The following is a 17367-nucleotide window of genomic DNA, read 5'->3' as shown; positions in this document are numbered from 1 at the left end:
AACAAAGCAGGCATGTCTGAAGGGAGGCAGAGAGGGCGGAGAAGGCCTCAAGCACACTCCTGGCCTCTGAGGCCCAGCACCCCAGTTTCATGGGACCACAGCAGGTGCAGTTTGTGCAAGACTATGGATGTCGCTGGGTGCAGCCTAGCTGTGTGCTGAACTGACGGGCGCCACTGAGTGCAGCTGAGCTGTGTCCCCCTGGCTAGCGGTTCTCCCCAGAAGTGCAAAGCAGTCACTCTCCACATGCTGAGTCTTTCTTCGCTTCCCACCCCTGAACATCATCTGATGTTAGAGGCAACAGTGGAATCTGTCTGACCTCCATCCTTGTTGCTTCTGAGGTCCCTAGAGATTTGCAGGCCCTGCGCGCTCCCCCCCCCCCAGAGCAGACCCTGAGTGCTGCTGACATAGTCCAGGAGCTTCCTCCCTTTGCCCCGACCTTTAGCTGCCTAAGAAAGAGGGACTGTGAGCTCCCCACGCAGAATTGAACCTTCCACGTGCCTATCGTGATACCAAGTCCCGACCCAGACACTGTGAGCGGGGAGGCCGGAAGGACAGTCATTCTTGTGTTTTCACTCTTCCACCAATTCTCTACAACAGTACAGCTGCTGGAAATTATCGAAAACCCTTAGTTCTCTATCCAATTCCCATGGTGTCATCATCAGTAGGTTCAGTCTCTAACTTGGAAGGGAGGCTGAGAATCAAATAAGGGGTCTTGAACCCTGTGGACACATTTTGAAACATGTTAACTTGGAATTAGCTTTTGTTTCTCAATAGCTGGGTTTCTTTCTATCTGGGGAGGGAGTCTTGTTTGTTTGTTATGTTTGTTTTGTTTTGGCTTTTGGGCCATGCCTGGTGGTACTTTGCGGAATCCCATAGCTGCTGAGGGACCAGAGAAGGTGCCAAAGATTTAGTCAGGACAGGTGTCATGCAGGCAAATGCTCTATTCCTGCACTAGCCCCATAACCCTGTTTCTTAAAGACCACAGTGTATGAAGTCAGGGATGCACGTGTGGACTGGGAATGGCAGCTGCAGGATACCTGTGTGATGAATTTCAGATCATGAGATTGACAGGAAGCCTGGCCCAGACCTTCCAGAACCTTGAGAAGGGTCCTGCCCATGCAGCTTGGGCCAGGACTATAGTGCCCATGCTGCCAGGTAGGAAAGGGCACCACGCGATGGACCCCCTAGTCTGGGCGCTTCCTCTCTGCCAGGCCCCTGCAGTCTCTTCAGAAGGAGAGATCAGATCCCTGAGTGAGGACTTCACCAAGCGGACGCCCATCCAGCATGGCTGTCACACTGGAGATTGTAGGAGAAGAACCCGGCCCCGGGCCAGGCAGGTGTGAGAGCTGACTGCCAGCCGCTGGGCAGTGGGACAGATGGCCACACCACAGGCTGCCCTCTCTCTCCTTGTTCTGGCATGCCCTGCAGCTCTAGTCACCAGCAAAAGGGGCATTAGCCTGACTGAAGCAAGATTCTAATGTGGCCTCTGGGTCTGGGGCCCCAGAAGTGGGTCCCAGAACTCTCTGCTGGGATCTGAGAGAGCAACTTTGGTCTGACAGAGCCTCGGCCACCCCCTGCTTTGTCCTGCAGGAGCAGTCTCTGGCCCTGTGCAGCGCTCACCAGCCACCATCTCCGCTTTCCAGGCAGCCCCAGAGACTCCCTTACCCACTGCTTTGGCCCCTCTCCTGCACAAGCGCCTGTGCTGGCTGTTCCCTCCTGCTGCCTCTGTGCCCTTCACAGAGGCTGTGGGCAGAGAGGAGGAGCTGCAAGGGTAGCTGGAGGAGAACAGGCCTGCTCAGAGTGAAAGGAATGTGGAGGCGTCTTAGATGGGCTTATGTTGGAGGAACAGAGCCATCATCTGCAAGATATCACTGGTGTGGTCGCTGAGCAGAGGGTGAAGTGGACCCAAGGGGGTGGGCAGGAGAGAGCAGAGCGTGATTGTCAGGCTGGCCAGTCTGACCTGCTCAACACTCTTAGCCTCCAGGCCCAGAGCATCTTCCAGCCGGAGGCTTGGGGGTGAGCGCAGCCACTCTGGCCACCCCAGGATCTGCCCGCAGTCAGGAGCAGGCTTTCTCGGAAGCTTCTGGTTCTCTAAGCCCATTGGGAGCCATCCTTTCCATCCTCATACAGGCCTGATCCACAGTGATGGCGAAGGGTACCAGGCCCAGGTAGAGACGGGGACTCACATGTCCCTGGGTATCCATCCCCGAGGGTCTCAGGAGAGAGCAAGGTGGAGCTGTGGGCCCAGAAACTTTCCCGTGAGGTAAGGGGGCACTGAGCACATAGCCAGCAAAGGGCCTGCACACATCTACCTTTGGTGCTGTTTGATTGATTTTTATTATAAATACATTTTCTAATTTTTAATTGAATTACTGTGAGATACACATTTAGAAAGCTATTTGTGATTAGGTTTCAGTTATACAGTGTTCCATCACCAATTCCTCCATCAGTGTACATTTCCCACCACCAATATTCCCAGTTTATCTCCTGCCACCTTCCACCCTCAGCCTGCTGCTATGGCAGGCACTTTCCTCCTCTCTTCTCTCTCTCTCTCTCTCTCTCTCTCTCTCTCTCTCTCTCTCTCCTCCTTTTGGACATTATGGTTTGCAATACAGATACTGAGAGGTTATCATGTTTGTTACATTCAGCATGCAGTTCTTATCCAGAGCGATCATTTCCAGCTATCTTTGTCATGGTGATTTCTTCTCTATCCTAACTGCCTAACTGCCCTCTCCTCCAGAACCTAAGGCAGGCTTTCACCCAGGGACCAATCTACCTGGTCCGGGCGTCTACTATCCTTGGGTATTAGTCTTATAATACATTTCTTTATATATTATAAGAATATATAATAATTCTATGTCTGTCCCTCTTCTTCTGACTCATTTTACTCAGCATGATACTCTCCATGTCCATCCAATCAGCAAATTTCATGACTTAATTTTCATGACTTAAATTTTATGACTTAATTTTCTAACTGCTGCACAGTTTTCCATCGTGTAGATATACCATAGTTTCTTTAACCAGTCATCTGTTCTCGGGCACTCGGGTTCTTTCCAGATTCTGGCTGTTTTGAATGGTGCTGCAATGAAGATAGAAGATGGCATTTCTGTTGTGATTTTGCACCCCAGTAGCATGTTTTCAGACTTGGTACTATTGGGTCATATGGAAGCTCAATTTCTAGTTTTTGGAGCATGACTGTATTATTTTCCAAAGAGGTCGGACCAGTTGGCATTCCCACCAACAGTGAAGGAGAGTCCCTTTCTCCCCACATCTGCGGCAGCACTGGTTGTTCATGTTCTTTTGGATGTGTGCCAGTCTCTGTGGTATGAAATGGTATCTTATTGTTGTTCTGATTTCCATCTCCCTGATGATTATCAGGGAGTGATGGAGAGTGTTTGTTCACATGACTTTTGGCCATTTGTATTTCTTCTTTGAAGAAGCTTCTGTTCATTTCTTCTCCCCAGTTTTTGATCAGGAATCCTCACACAGCATCCTCACACAGCACAGAGGCCAGTCTCCTGAGTGCTCTTCTTGTAGCACTTCTGGAGCGGAGGACAATGGGCCCAGGTCCCTGAAGCTAGGATGAGGACAAAAACAAAGAGGCAGCCCCAACCCACGTGGCAGGGAAGGAGGCTGGCCGTGGCTGCAGGCCTGCATGCGAGTGAGCTCACTGTTCTGTTTCCCTGCAGGTACCGTGTGGTGGTCTCCTACCCACCCCAGAGCGAGGCAGAAATTGAGCTGAAGGAAGGGGACATAGTCTTTGTGCACAAGAAGAGAGAGGACGGCTGGTACGAGGGCACCCTGCAGCGCACTGGCCGCACAGGTCTCTTCCCGGGCAGCTTCGTGGAGAGCTTCTGACGCACGCTCGCCACATCCACGCCTGGGCCTCTCCGAGAGTCTCCAGGTGCAGGGACAGGGCATGTCTGGATGGGAAGGAGCTCCAGGGTATGGAGGCAGCCGTGCCTTTCCCTCAAAGCCAATCAAGAGTTGCTCCAGGGTGCTCTCCGGCACATGTCTCCCTCCGTGCCATCTAAAGACACATTCTTGAAGGGGAAGAAGCTCACACCACTAGACTCTGCTGTGACCTGCTGTGCCCAGCCTGCTGGCAGCCCTGTAAGGGCATGGCGTGGGCAGGGGCAGGGCCACAGCATTCAAGCAATGACCCGTGCTTGCCTGAGGTCCCCCTGTGCTCCATCACCTCTATATACCTCAGTCACCCACCACCTAGATTCTCGGCAAGGTTGTCCCTGGCAAAGGGTCTTTGTAGGCCAGCAGCACACTGATGGGCCTGAGCAGAGGGACTGGGCGTGGCTTCCTCTCAGTCTCTTCAGCACCACTCCTGCCAGTCTGTTCACATGGCTTCTTTCCTACAGCATCTTTTTAATGCAAAGTTGTAGACTTTATATATTCCAAATAGGTCCTACATTGCCTATTTTTCATACATCTGGTGCTGCCTTTTTGTAAAATTAGTAATGATTTGTTTGAATTGAAAGAAAAACTGAAGAGACATCAGCAGGCAGACTTCTGTATTTACCGTGATGTGTCTGGAGAGCTCACAACGGCACTCAGCAGGGAGACACCCCAGGGTCAGGGGGCTTAGAAAAGGCCACTTCCTATAAACCTGACCAAAGGCCCTGGTTCTGCCTAGACAGAGGTAACTATTAATCAGGACTAGAGCATTTCAAGGAAAGGCCACTAGAACTGCCTCTTGTGGATCAGTAAAAAAAGCACATGGATGTGGCGCTCAGCCAGGCAGGGGACTGTCCCATGTGTTACAGTAGAGGGCATGACAACTTCATTAGCAAATTAGCATCATCAAAACAAAGCTGTTTTCTCTGAAAAAGCACAGTTCCTAGCCGGTGGGGTTTACTACCTTGTGAAGGCTTTTTGTTTTAATCCACCTGCCCAGCAGGCAGTGGGAGCTGAGTTAGGAGGCAGAAGTTGCAGCAAGAACAGGTGCAGGAGGCAGGGCTGGTGGGGAAGGGTGTGTGTCGAGGGGCATACAGCTCTGGTAAATGGGATCTTCTTGAGGTGAGACCCGCAGAACCTCTCCTGAGCTCCACACCAGGTTCCCTGGAGCCCGTCAGGAAGCACAGCCTCAAGAAAACACATTGACAGTGCAGATCAGAACCCTGCTCCGAGTTTCTCACCAGCCGAGTATAGAGGAATAAACTCTTCTGATGACACAGGCCTGTCTGGTTGTTAGAATGCCACAGAGCCGAGACGGCCCTGCCCTCTACTGGCATGATGCCTCAAACCCACCGAGCGGTTCCCCTTTGGAATGTGGCTTGGCTGTTTGCTGCTGCTTCACATTACAGTGTGACAGTACAGTACAGTGACAGGACGGTACTTAAAGACAACTCCTTTCCTCTCCAGAAGATGATAGTCTTAACATATTTAAGGACTTTTTCCTTATACAGTTCTAGGAGATACCCATTTGCCAAGGGTCACCAAATTAGTTGCCTACCATGCACAAATTTATGTGCCTTTAAAACCATGTCATCACCAAGACCCTGCAAACATTAACATTAACATAAACATTAGACTGAGAAGCTGAGAAGTGTTTTTCTCCAACAAAGCCAGAATTAAATGGAATTTCTCAGAGAAAAAGGAAAATCTCCCTCTCTCTCTCTCTCTCTCTCTTTTTTTCAAATTAAGGCAGTTACTAGGCAACAGTATATTTAGATCTACTTGCCTCTTACAACATGCTCTACAGAACTCTGGGTAACTAGGAATTATTGACCAGCCCTAATGATGTGGGTGAGGCCAGCAGCAGGGCTGATGAAACTCCCCCCACCCCCACCCCCACCACACACACACACATACCCGCAGAAAGTGTGGCTTGCAGCCAGGTGTGACGCCAGGCCTTGGTTCACCAGAGGCAACCTGATGTGTTCCCAGTGTCACTGCTATTTCCTTGAGACACGGAGATGCCATAGGCCCCGCAAGTTTCAGAGGGCAGATACTGACCAGCCTGAGCTCATAGCTGAGATTTTCAGACACAGACCCACCATCCTTTGTGACCATTTAACCCATCAACTAGCAGGAGCAGAATTAGACCCTATTCAGGCTCTCTTGCCTCAAAGGATAAAATCATTTTGTTGACTAAGATGAAACACTATAGCTAAAACCCTGTAGTCTATACTGGCCCAGTGACTTGAATGTCTTGGTTGTACGGTGGCATTTGGTGGCCGAGGTGACTTTGAAGAACCCGGTAAAGCCCACTGCTACCCTGAGGGAAGACAGTGGACATAGATGATAAGGGTGGCTCAGACACAGGCTGGAGACAGGGAACTAGCCACGGGACTGCCAGGCTTCAGTCTCCCACTCTTGGGGAGTGGCTGGACAATTGTTTGTACTTTGCACAATTCACACCACACGCACACACACATACACACACGTGTTATACACAAATGTCAGTGTGCAACTTTGAAAGAATTGACAGTGATGACAAAGTATGATGTCTGTGTTTCTGAGTCTAAATAAAAGTGAACATGAACATGAAATGGTCTTTGGTCTCAGTGGGAGTATCAGCAGGGTGGGGACAAGGCTGAAAGAGCAGAACAGTCAGTGTGCGCCATCCTCATCTCCCTGCCCTGACCACCTGCCTCTGCAACCCTCACTATGTCAGTCAGCACACGCTGGCAGTGCAAGTTGAGCTGGGGGGGTCTCTGGCAGGGAGGAGAGGGGACGTTCATGCTCCTCCTCTCATGGCACTGCTCACTTGCCCAGCTCCCACCACTCCAGACTGGCATTCCCACAGCCTTGTCGCTGCCCGTCCACCACTGGGCATGTCACACCTTAAAATGATGGGGCTACTCCTGCTTCTCCAGGTTTGGACTCAAATCTTTGAATATCTCCAGAGTCCAAAAGCCCACATTTCCTTGTTTTGGTTTGTTGCCACACCCATTGCCATGCAGGGATCACTCCTGGCAAGGATCAGATCACCTGTGGTGCCAGATATCAAACCCAGGTCAACAGCATGCAGAACAAACACCCTACCTGTGGTACTATCACACCAGTCCCAAACCCCATATTCTTTAGTAATTCTATCTTTCCTTGACATGGAAGTTTAGCAAAGAAGCATTTTGTTTTGCTATAAAAAAATGAAAAGAAATATCATGATGGATTAAGTGTGGGCTGTGAGTGGGGAAGGCCACATGTGCTGTTCATCTCCTCTCTTACTGAGTGAGCAGCCCTGACTCGAGGAGGTTCAGAGAGTCACCTCGGTACCAGCACAGTGGGTCATCAGGCCCCGAACTAAAGTTCAACGACACCTCTCGACAGAAGCAATGTATCGAAGTGGAAAGAGGCCCAGAGACAGTGCTCATTAGATTCAGGAAAGGGCATCTGGCACCAGTGCATCCATCTGTCGGGCAGGCAGTGGGGAAAAAAGGCATCTCCTGCTCCAGGCCTGGGGCCATGTGACATCCCAGTGACCAGATTCTCACACTCTGAGTCTAAGCTCACAGAGAGGCAGGACTTCTTCGCTTCACTCCGGCTGGGCAGCAGTCCCCCACTTACCCATCCTCTGTCTCCCCCATGCCTGTGTGTGGATGTGCAGGTGGAACACTGCCCACGGGGAGTCACTCTGGGACCTGAACCATATGCCGACCACTAGAGCAGCCGTGAAGTCTACACACACTCGGCTTCACAGAATGGGCTAGTCTGGGAAAGAGTTCATGTGGGGTCGTGTCCCAGGAGCCCACTCCATGAATGCCTGCCCCAGGCTCCCACCTCAGTGTGTCTTTTAGAAGGGGAAGAGGCCAAAGCTGGGTTGTCAAATACAGAGGCTACGACAATTCAAAGTGTTGTTTATGAGATGTGTTCAAAAAACACTATCACCCCTATCCTGAAGTCATTCCTTGTGGTGTAACCCCAATCACCTTTTTTGATGAAGTGATTGGTGATGATTTATGAGGGTAGTGAAATATTATCCTTTTTTTCAGGTTTTTAAAATTTTTTTTATTTTTTGGAAGTTAACATGTGAATAAGAAATAGAAAGCAAAGCAAAGAATAGTCATACACAATTACACACAACTATGTCTGACATGTCCTTCTAGTTCCTGTTTACCTACACAACAAATTATGTTATTAAGATTATATGTTTATGTATCATGCATTTTTATATACCATGAATATTTGCCATTTCAAAGTTCCAAAGCTATCGAGTATTTGGTAAATAAAAATACACACACCAACTGGAAGGAAAACATTTAATCCAACCTTTCTTGGCAATGAAAATTTCTTAAAAGACAAAAATGGCAGCAAGACCTCTAGATAAAGATATCGGCATAGTTACAATTAAAATACTGCATTCTCTGTAATGTTCACGTGAAAAAGAGATAAAGCAACCCAGTAACAAAGTATAAGCTTCTAAGAGAATTATCCACTCATTCTTGTAAAACGTTAGTAAGGAAGCCTAGTGCTAATGAAGTACCGACACTGTTCCTGCACACAGCCAGAGATGCATCAAACCAACCAGCAACCTCTAGTATGACCAGGACAGCCCCTTCCCCTGCAAGTCATTCTCTCTGTGCTGCCAACCCCAGAAACAAGACTTGGTGTTTTATTACCCAGAGATGGTTTAACAAGATTATGTCCCAGAAGCTCATACAAACTGGGTTAATTCACTAAGTTCTACTTTTTTTTTGCACAGGGGTTAGTCCTGGCTCTGCACTCAGGAATTACTTCTGGCAGTGCTCAGGGGACCATATAGGATGCTGGGATTCGAACCCGGGTTGACCATGTGCAAGGCAAACACCTTATGCACTGTGCTATTGCTCCAGCCCCTAAGTTTTACTTTTTATCATACATTGTCACCTAGGGACATCTAAAAGCTTAGATGTTGCAAAGTAATCAATGAACCTTGTCCACAATAAGCATGGGTACACAGAAGTACACATCTAGACCTATAGTTATAATCTAGACTGTCTTCTAGCTGAGCTACTGTCAAAGTCATTCCCTTTGCCCTTCCTCTTCTCTCTTCACCAGTTCAGTGACCAAGTGCAGGACACATCTTGCTCCAAGATATGGATTAATAGACTCCCAGAAGACAGTTCTTCCTAAAAACTAAAAATTAAATAGAAAATGTTTACTAATATTACTTTTTAAAATATAATGCATTTGGACTTATTTTATAGCCATGTTAACTAAAATGCATATATAAAGCAAAAGAAAGTCTGAACATGCCTATAAGACTCATGAATACAGAACCCTTCCTTGCAAATCCCTCCCCAATAGTCAGTATTCCTTTCACCATTTCCTCTCCCAGAAACAACCATTCCTATGAATTCTTTTTAAAAAGGTTTTCTCTCTACTTTTAATGTTGTATACTTTTAAACATCTATGAATGAGTGTTTCGAATAAGGTTTGTTTTGTCCTTTGCCACTATAATCTTAGTGCCTTCTACATAAAAACGTTTTAGCCTAGATTTTTTTTAAAAGATTTTTAAATTAAATTGTTAGGGGGAGAAGGGTTTGGGCCACAGCCGGCTGTGCTCAGGGCTTCCTCTTGGCTCTACACTTAGCAACCATACCTGGTGGGACTGGAGGTGAGGGGCATCAAACCCAGGTTGGTCACATGCAAGGCGAGCACCAACCAGCTCCTCTAGCCTAGAACCTTTAGTGCAATATATTCAGCTCTGAATTAAATGAGCTCTCAGTTAAATGAGAGGTAGGACTGCTGAATTCCAATTTTAGGTTTTCTTGAAAGCAGCAGAAATCCTAATACCCTCAATCCAGCAGTTGGCACTTGCTCTGCTGTGTGTACTAACCACCTTCAGTGGCATAATACAGATTTATAGGTGATGGTGCTGAAGAACCCAGGACTGAGAGCTAGCACATATCTACATGCTGGCTCTGGTAGAGCCAAGGTTCATCAATGTTGAGCCATGAACACAGGTCTGAAGTGAAGAGAATATAACTTATTCCCACAGGTCTTGGTACTACAGGGCCCTGAACCATTATCATATGTTCATCCTTGTTAGGGAAGTGAGCCAATTTAGCAAGTATACATCTGAAAGTTGCATATGCAAGGGTACCCATGTAGTTGACAGACACACTTTCCTTTCTATAAGAAGTGTCCCCCAAATTACAGGGCTTTAATTCATGTCCCCAGGAGTTACTGTACTAGGATACTTAGATAGCAGCCCATTCCAGTACATAGAATCCATTTGTCATACACACATGGGCGCGCATGCACACACACACACACACACACACACACACACACACACACACACTTCCCTATCTTTCCTGCACTCTTACATGATGTGAGAATTTACAGTAGTATCACATGGTAGAAAAAAGAGACAGAGGCAGAATGTAGCTTCAGAGGCTCTGGGGCACAGGTGGTTGGCTTCACATGCATCACTTGTCACAGCCTGGCTCTCTCCTTTTCACCTCTACAGGGCACTCAATGCCCACCTGGTAACACATGCACAAGTCCTAGAAAAGCAAATATCCTTTTTGTCCTCAAGAACTCTGTAGCCTGGGGTCAAAAAGCTCTCTCCACCAGGAGCAAGGAAGGGAAATGGGTTAATACACTACTCAGGAAGGGGGCAGATTCCACTTCTATACTCATCTCAGTTCTCTGATGTTTGTTTGGAACAAACTCCATTTCAAGGTCAGATTCAAGATCAAGTAAGTTCCCCCAAGAACCCATGTATTGGGCAGACTCTCCTGAGTCTGATGATTCAGAGTCTGGTTAGGGAGGTTGCCCTTCCTAGTGTAGCTCCAAGCTGTTGAATACGAACTCAACAAACAGGCTCTGATGCAGCCCGGGGCTTTAACATTTGGACACAGACCAGGACAGTAAGATAATGTGTCTCTAGTGTGTAGACCACCCATAACTCCCACTTACACTTCCCCAATTCCATGAATTCAGTCTTGTAGACAACTCTGACCCACCCCCAGTGTAAAGGGCAGAGACCCCATGGTCCTGTTACAACTGGACATTCTGTCAAGACCAGGTGGAGAGCTACAGGAAGGTACAGGTTCCAGGAGCCATTTCCCGAGGTGGACAGCCTGCCATCCACCACACCTTTCCTCTCTCTACCAACAGACCTCAGGTGTGCAAGGTACCCTTGGGCTGCTCTGTCCTTGGCTCTTCCTGCTAGAGTTAGAAAAATGTTAATCCCTACAACATCCTTCTGCTAGGTTATGATATTACAGAACTATTTTTCCCCCAATTTCAACCTCCTCTCACCATGAAACTGATGGGTGTCTGCAGCTCAGCTCTTCCTGCAGTTTGTTACTATGTGTGAAGTCTAGGCTTGGGTGCCCTGGGGACCTGGGGTGTGGAGGAAGAATAAGGCCATGCTCCCCTGTCTCCTGGGCCCTGGACAGTCTGAGATTGTCTATTCACAGATGAATCTTCACCTTTTAAATGGCCTCTTCTCTTCTGTCTCATGGTCCTTCCCCTCATAGCTGCTCCTTTGCACATACAGCGTCTTGCCCAGGTCTTTGACTTCAATTGGCCAGAAACAGCCATAATGCAGAGCCCACAATGTCAGAGCAATAAACATTTTTCATCTGAGTCTAGAGATAACATTTAACCAGGATCACATTAATGACTTTGCCTTGAGGTAGCTGTCAGCACGCAGCCTGTCATAAGCAGCTTGGGTTGTTCAACATGCTAAGTAAGCAGCCTTAATAAAAATCCAACAGCACTCAGTGGCCCGTGATGGCAATGTTAGCTCCATCTGTGGCTCCGAATCAATGCACCAATCTAAATTTAAATTCAAGAGTCTCTGAGGATGGGAGTAGACATAGCCTTCATACCTAGAGACAAGGTTGTGCTTTCTCCCTGATTGTGGCTAGGATGAGGCTTACTTGCTTACTGCTGATTCTCCTTGCCAGCACTGAGAACCAACAGCTATGGTAAAAACAATATGCAGATGACAAGAGCAATCAACAACATGGTACACACTTCCTGTTCCATATTGGAATTATCTCATACCCACATGTCTAACATGGGACTTGGGGAGGCTGGAATCTCTAAGAAGGCACACTTGTCCCAACTGCCAGAATTCTAGCACTCTAACATTAGAAAGTGTCCCTAGACACTCCAAAAACACAGCGACTTCCCAGACACCCGACTCGGGGTTTCTACAACCTGTAAAGGTAGTTGTAGTCCCAGAAAATATAAAGCGGAGGAAAACATCTATATTAACGTAAATGACAATAGCCCTGGAACAAATTCAAGGGCAAAATATTTCTCTAACTCCCAGATAATAATTTCAAAATCAGTAACTCAATTGCTTGCTAAAATCTAAAGGAAAAGTATGCTGAAGGGGGCTCAAGGGCACTGGGATTCCACCGGCCCATTCCCTCTCACCATGACCAAGGTCCAGAAAGAAAACCTCAGACCCAGACCTGAGGTCTCCCTTATCTCCGACCATAGCCCCAGATAAGAGAGTTTCCCTGTTTGACATCAGCTCTAGTTCTCAGAATCCAAAATCTCATGGACGTGTTATCATTTGCACAAGATTATTATAACACTTCATAGTGAAGCCAGATGATGCAAGATACATACTTAACTGACCTTATATAGTCATAGTCAACTAAATGGAGTAACTAATTTAAAACCCCATTGTCATCATCTAATAGAACTACATGATAAAGGAAATAATCTGAACAACAGAGGTATCATCAATAGCCCTAGCCCTCTATTATAAACTACTGAACATTGCAGTTCTTAAGTAACTAAGAATCTAAACCTCAACATTAACCCACATAAAACTCAAGCACAATTGGGAAGCTAACTAGGAAACCAAGGAACCCAGCTGCCATGTCAGACAGAGATAGAAACCCAGGCAAATCCTCAAGCTCATTAAAACTCTTGAGGCTGATCAATAAAAACCTGAAATCAACACTCCCTAAGTTGGCAACCAAAATAAAGAAAGCACTGGCCAATGAAATAAAGAAATCACTAGAAAATAAATTCAACCAACTCAAAGAATAACTGATTCAGAGGATGACAGATTCCATACAAAATAAATGGGAAGAATTAAAGAACACAATAGTAGTCATAGTAGCAGAATTGCAGAGGCAAAGAATCATATGCATAAACTGGAAGACAAAATACATCATGGAGAGGGAATTGAAAAACAAAAGAGAAACACTAGAATGGAAGATAATGGAAGGTACTTAATGGACAACAGCAAAAGGAATAATCTCTTAATTATAGTAATACTAGTAGGAAAACAGGAAAGGGCAAGAAGAAGTGGTGGGAGAGAGAGAGAGATCATAGCTGAGAACTTTCCCACTCACTGGAGGAAGGATGATGTTCAGATTCAAGAGGCCCAATCAGTACCAAGCAAAATAAACCTAAACAGCACTAATACTTATAGTAATCAAAATGGCAAAATCCAAAGAGAAACAGAGAAACTTTAAATATAAGGGAAATAACCTAAGAATACAACAGATCTCTCATATGAAAGAGTACAGGAGAAAAAAATGTGTAATGACATACTGAAATTATGATTCACTCTTAAAATTTTTCAATATATAGTCCACTAACCTGAAAAGCTCTCATTTAAGTGGGGGAAAAAGATAAAAACATTATAAAACAAATAAAAGCTGGCCGCATTTACTAGAACTAATCTGGTCCTGTTAATCAGTGGTGCTTGGTGGACCATGTGGGATGCTGGAAATGAAACCCGGGTCGGCTGCATGCAAGGCAAACACCCTACCCACTGTGTTATAGCTCTAGCCCCTGATTTCTGGCTATTTAAAAAAATAATCCAGCTTTATTTTTTGTTATTATGAGTGAAATGACAGAATCTCTTGCCCCCGCGCCTAGCTGTCTTCACTGGGGCACCTCGGAGTGGGTGGGTTGAGTTTCCCTCCCTGCCCCGAGCGGAACCCTGGCAGTCAAAGACCTCCAGAACCCAGCCACAACCACGCTCAAGGCCCCTCTCCACCCATTCAGATGAGAGGAACCTGAATGAAGGAACCTCCAGAGGAACCCAAGTGTGCGGGACCCAGGACTGAGATCTCCAAGCTTGTTCGAATCAGGACTGGGCCTCTTCCGCCCAGATCCCCCATTTTCCAGTAGCTAGGCGGTCACACCCAGAAACTACCCCCAGCGTTGTATAATCCCATAAACAGCCAACATCCAGAGACTATAAAACCAAGCTCTTGGGTATAGCCTAGTTCTCCCTCTCGGAGAACCTGGCAAGCTACCGAGAGTTTCCTGCCCACATGGGAGAGCCTGGCAAGCTCCCCGTGGCGTATTCATATGCCAAAACCAGTAACAATGATGGGTCTCATTACCCTGACCCTGAAAGAGCCTCCAATGCAGCACTTTTGGGAAGGACAAGTAAAGAGAGCCTTCTAAATCTCAGGGCTGGGACGAATGGAGACGTTACTGGTGCCCGCTCGAGGAAATTGACGATCAACGGGATGATGATGATGATGATGACGATGATGATGATGATGATGATGATGATGATGATGATGATGATGATGAACCTGGCCCTGAAGAAGTACTAAAAATCCATTTATATAAACCAAACAGCCAGTTGTAGAAACAAGAATCTCACACAGTAAAATGGTAACGTGGCCTTTTATATCAATATTTTCTCTGAATTTCAGTGTAAAGTTTATAATGCTTTTGCTCAGAAACCTAAAAAAACATATGGATTGAAAAAAATAGTTGTGAGGAACTTCAACACTCCACTTTCACCACTGTACAGGGCAACCAGATAGACATCATAAAGGCATAAGAACACTAAATGAAAAACTAGAAGAGCTGGGACTAGTGGATATATACAGGGCCTTACATCATCAAAAAGCCAAATAAACATTCCTTTTATAGTGCAAATGTAACATTCTGTAGCATAGATCACTTATTAGGGCATAAGGCAACTGTATATAAATTCTGTAGCACTGCAGCACTGTCACCCCATTGTTCATCAATTTGCTCAAGCGGGCACCAGTAACATTTCCATTGTGAGACTTGTTACTGTTTTTGGCACATCAAGTATGAAATGGGTAGTTTGCCAGGATCTAAAACATAAAAATTAAATACCAAGCATCCTATCAGACCACAATTCTACAGAGATAGAAATCAATCATAAGAAGAAGATACAAATAAATTCTAACACCTGGAGACTGAACAAGACACACCTGACCAAAGAGAAAGTCAAGGAAGAGTTATAAAATATTTCTTGAGACTAACAATAATTTAAAAAGTTATCAAAACATATGAAACAGATCAAAAGCTATACTTAAAGGAAAACTTAGAGCAATACAGGCATACATTAGAAAAGAAGAAAAGGATAAAATCAATAATACTGAAACATCTGGAAAACCAAAAGCAAATGAATCCAAAGACCAGCAGAAGGAAAAAAATATATAATCAGAGCAGGAATAAATGAAATTGGAACCAAGAAAGAAATACAAAACACAATGAAACCAGAAGCAGTTTATTTGAAACAATACACAAGATAGATAACTTTTAGCTAAACTCATGAGGAATGAAAGAGAAAGTACTCAAATAGAATCAGAAATGAAAGGGTAGAAATTATAAGAGAACCTTCAGAAACCAAAGATATGAAAGCCTACTATAAACAACTCTACTCGGTAAAGGTGGAGATCTTAGAAGAAATGAACAGATTATTAGAAACATGAAATCTCCAAAAACTGAATGAGAATAGATAGAAGGTCTTAATAGGCCAATCACGAGCAAAAGAATTGTCAGAATAATCAAGAAACTCCTCCAAAACAAAAGTCAACAGCATATCAAAAAAATTGTAAACCTGTGTGCTTAAAGTAGACAAAGGATCAAACATGATGTGATCAAACGTGATTAACGAGATACTGTGATACTGTGATAAAATATAGTAACAAGTCCACAGCAAATATTGTACTGGTGCAAAACTGAAAATATTCCCCCTGAGATCAGGTGCAAAGCAAGTATGTCTATTGATTCCTCTTTTATTCAATATTGTATTAAATGTCCTAGCAACAGCAATCAAGCAAATAATGACAATCAGAGGGGTCAAAATTAGAAAAAGAGGCAATCAAATTATCTCTATTTTCAGATAATATTATACATTGGAGATCCCCAAAAAGTCCAACGTAAATACCTCCTAGGAACAATAAACCAATACAGCAAGGTGGCTGGCTACAAAGTCAATACACGGTATCAGTTACATGACTGTATACTATATACAAATACTAAGTTACGCCCGCTCCAGATAAAACCTTGGTGACCATGAACTGCCAGGAGCAAGGCCCGGTATGCAGGTTCCAGGACTAAGACTCCAGGTCTCACGGCAGCAGCAGGAAGTTAGCTAACCCTCCCCGGCTCCCCAACCACTCATGGGCCTGACTGTCACGCCCACAATCTGCCTCCAAGTGCCATCTCAGTGCACCAATGGTCCTGATCCAGAGATTCCCAAATTAATCTCAAAATGGGTTAGCACCCTACAGAGATGTCTCTGGACCACAACCATTTATAATATTAGAATTCCAAAAGCCTGCAGCCGCAACCGCAACCTCTCGTGATATTCAAAGTAGCACTGCAGCACTATAGTTGTTCATCAGTTTGCTTGAGCGGACACTAGTAACATCTCCATTATGAGACTTGTTGTCACTGTTTTTGACATATCAAATACACCATGGGTAGCTTGCCATGCTCTGCCATGTGGGTGAGATACTCTCAGCAGCTTGCTGGGCTCTCCGAGAGGGATGGAGGAATTGAACCCAGGTCAGCCGTATGCAAGGCAAATGCCGTACACGTTGTGCTATTGCTCCAGTCCAATATATATTCAAAGTGAGCAATAGAAAATAAGTTATCTAGCATCTGCTCCTGACAGGCAGGCTTGAATGGTGGTGGGTTAATTTGAGCAAACCATAATGCCCCAAAGTAGAGAGAGAGTATGGGGGAAATTTTCTGCCATAGAGGCAGGTGGAGGACTGGAATAGAGGCGGGGGATACTGGGGACATTGGTGGTGGAAAATGTACACTGGTGGAGGGATGGGTGTTTGATCATTGTATGGCTAAAACTCAAACATGAAAGCTTTGTAACTAACTATCTCACAGTGATTCAATAAAAATTAAAAAAATAATAATATTAATAAGAATAAGTCAGAGGAAAAAGAGATCAAAGAGTCTATCCCATTTAAAATAGTGTCCCCAAACATCAAGTACCTAGAAATTGACTTAACAAAAGAGGTGCAGCCCAGATAAGATCCGGTGCTGCCGCGCATGAAATGGACTCTCTGATCCTAAAGACTATGATCCAAGAGGTCTTCTAACCCATTTTGGCACTCAGAGCAGCTTCTTACAGAAATACATGTAGACTGTGAGCTGCGCTACAACTCCGTGCCACCTGGGGAGGGATTTTTCCTCTCC

The 17367-nt window shown here is 45.6% G+C and overlaps 1 protein-coding gene across 4 annotated transcripts in view; it reads left to right on the top strand.

The window, feature by feature from the left end:
• Window positions 1-17367, top strand: part of SH3RF3 (SH3 domain containing ring finger 3) — a 482862-nt gene that overhangs the window by 453099 nt on the left and 12396 nt on the right. For 3 of the 4 annotated variants that reach the window (XM_055141381.1, XM_055141374.1, XM_055141367.1), the window contains one exon: window positions 3690-6500. The exons of the other annotated variant lie outside the window; for it this stretch is intronic. In XM_055141381.1, coding sequence (XP_054997356.1) covers window positions 3690-3858 — 169 coding nt within the window. In that variant the 3' untranslated portion in view covers window positions 3859-6500. Of the gene's footprint in view, window positions 1-3689; window positions 6501-17367 lie in introns of those variants that run through there. 4 annotated transcript variants of the gene reach the window in all.

This window comes from Sorex araneus, chromosome 1 (assembly GCF_027595985.1).
Source record: "Sorex araneus isolate mSorAra2 chromosome 1, mSorAra2.pri, whole genome shotgun sequence".
Classification (NCBI taxonomy): Eukaryota; Metazoa; Chordata; class Mammalia; order Eulipotyphla; family Soricidae; genus Sorex; species Sorex araneus.
The sequence above is the reverse complement of the archived record's forward strand: the minus strand, read 5'-3'. Positions and strand labels throughout refer to the sequence as shown.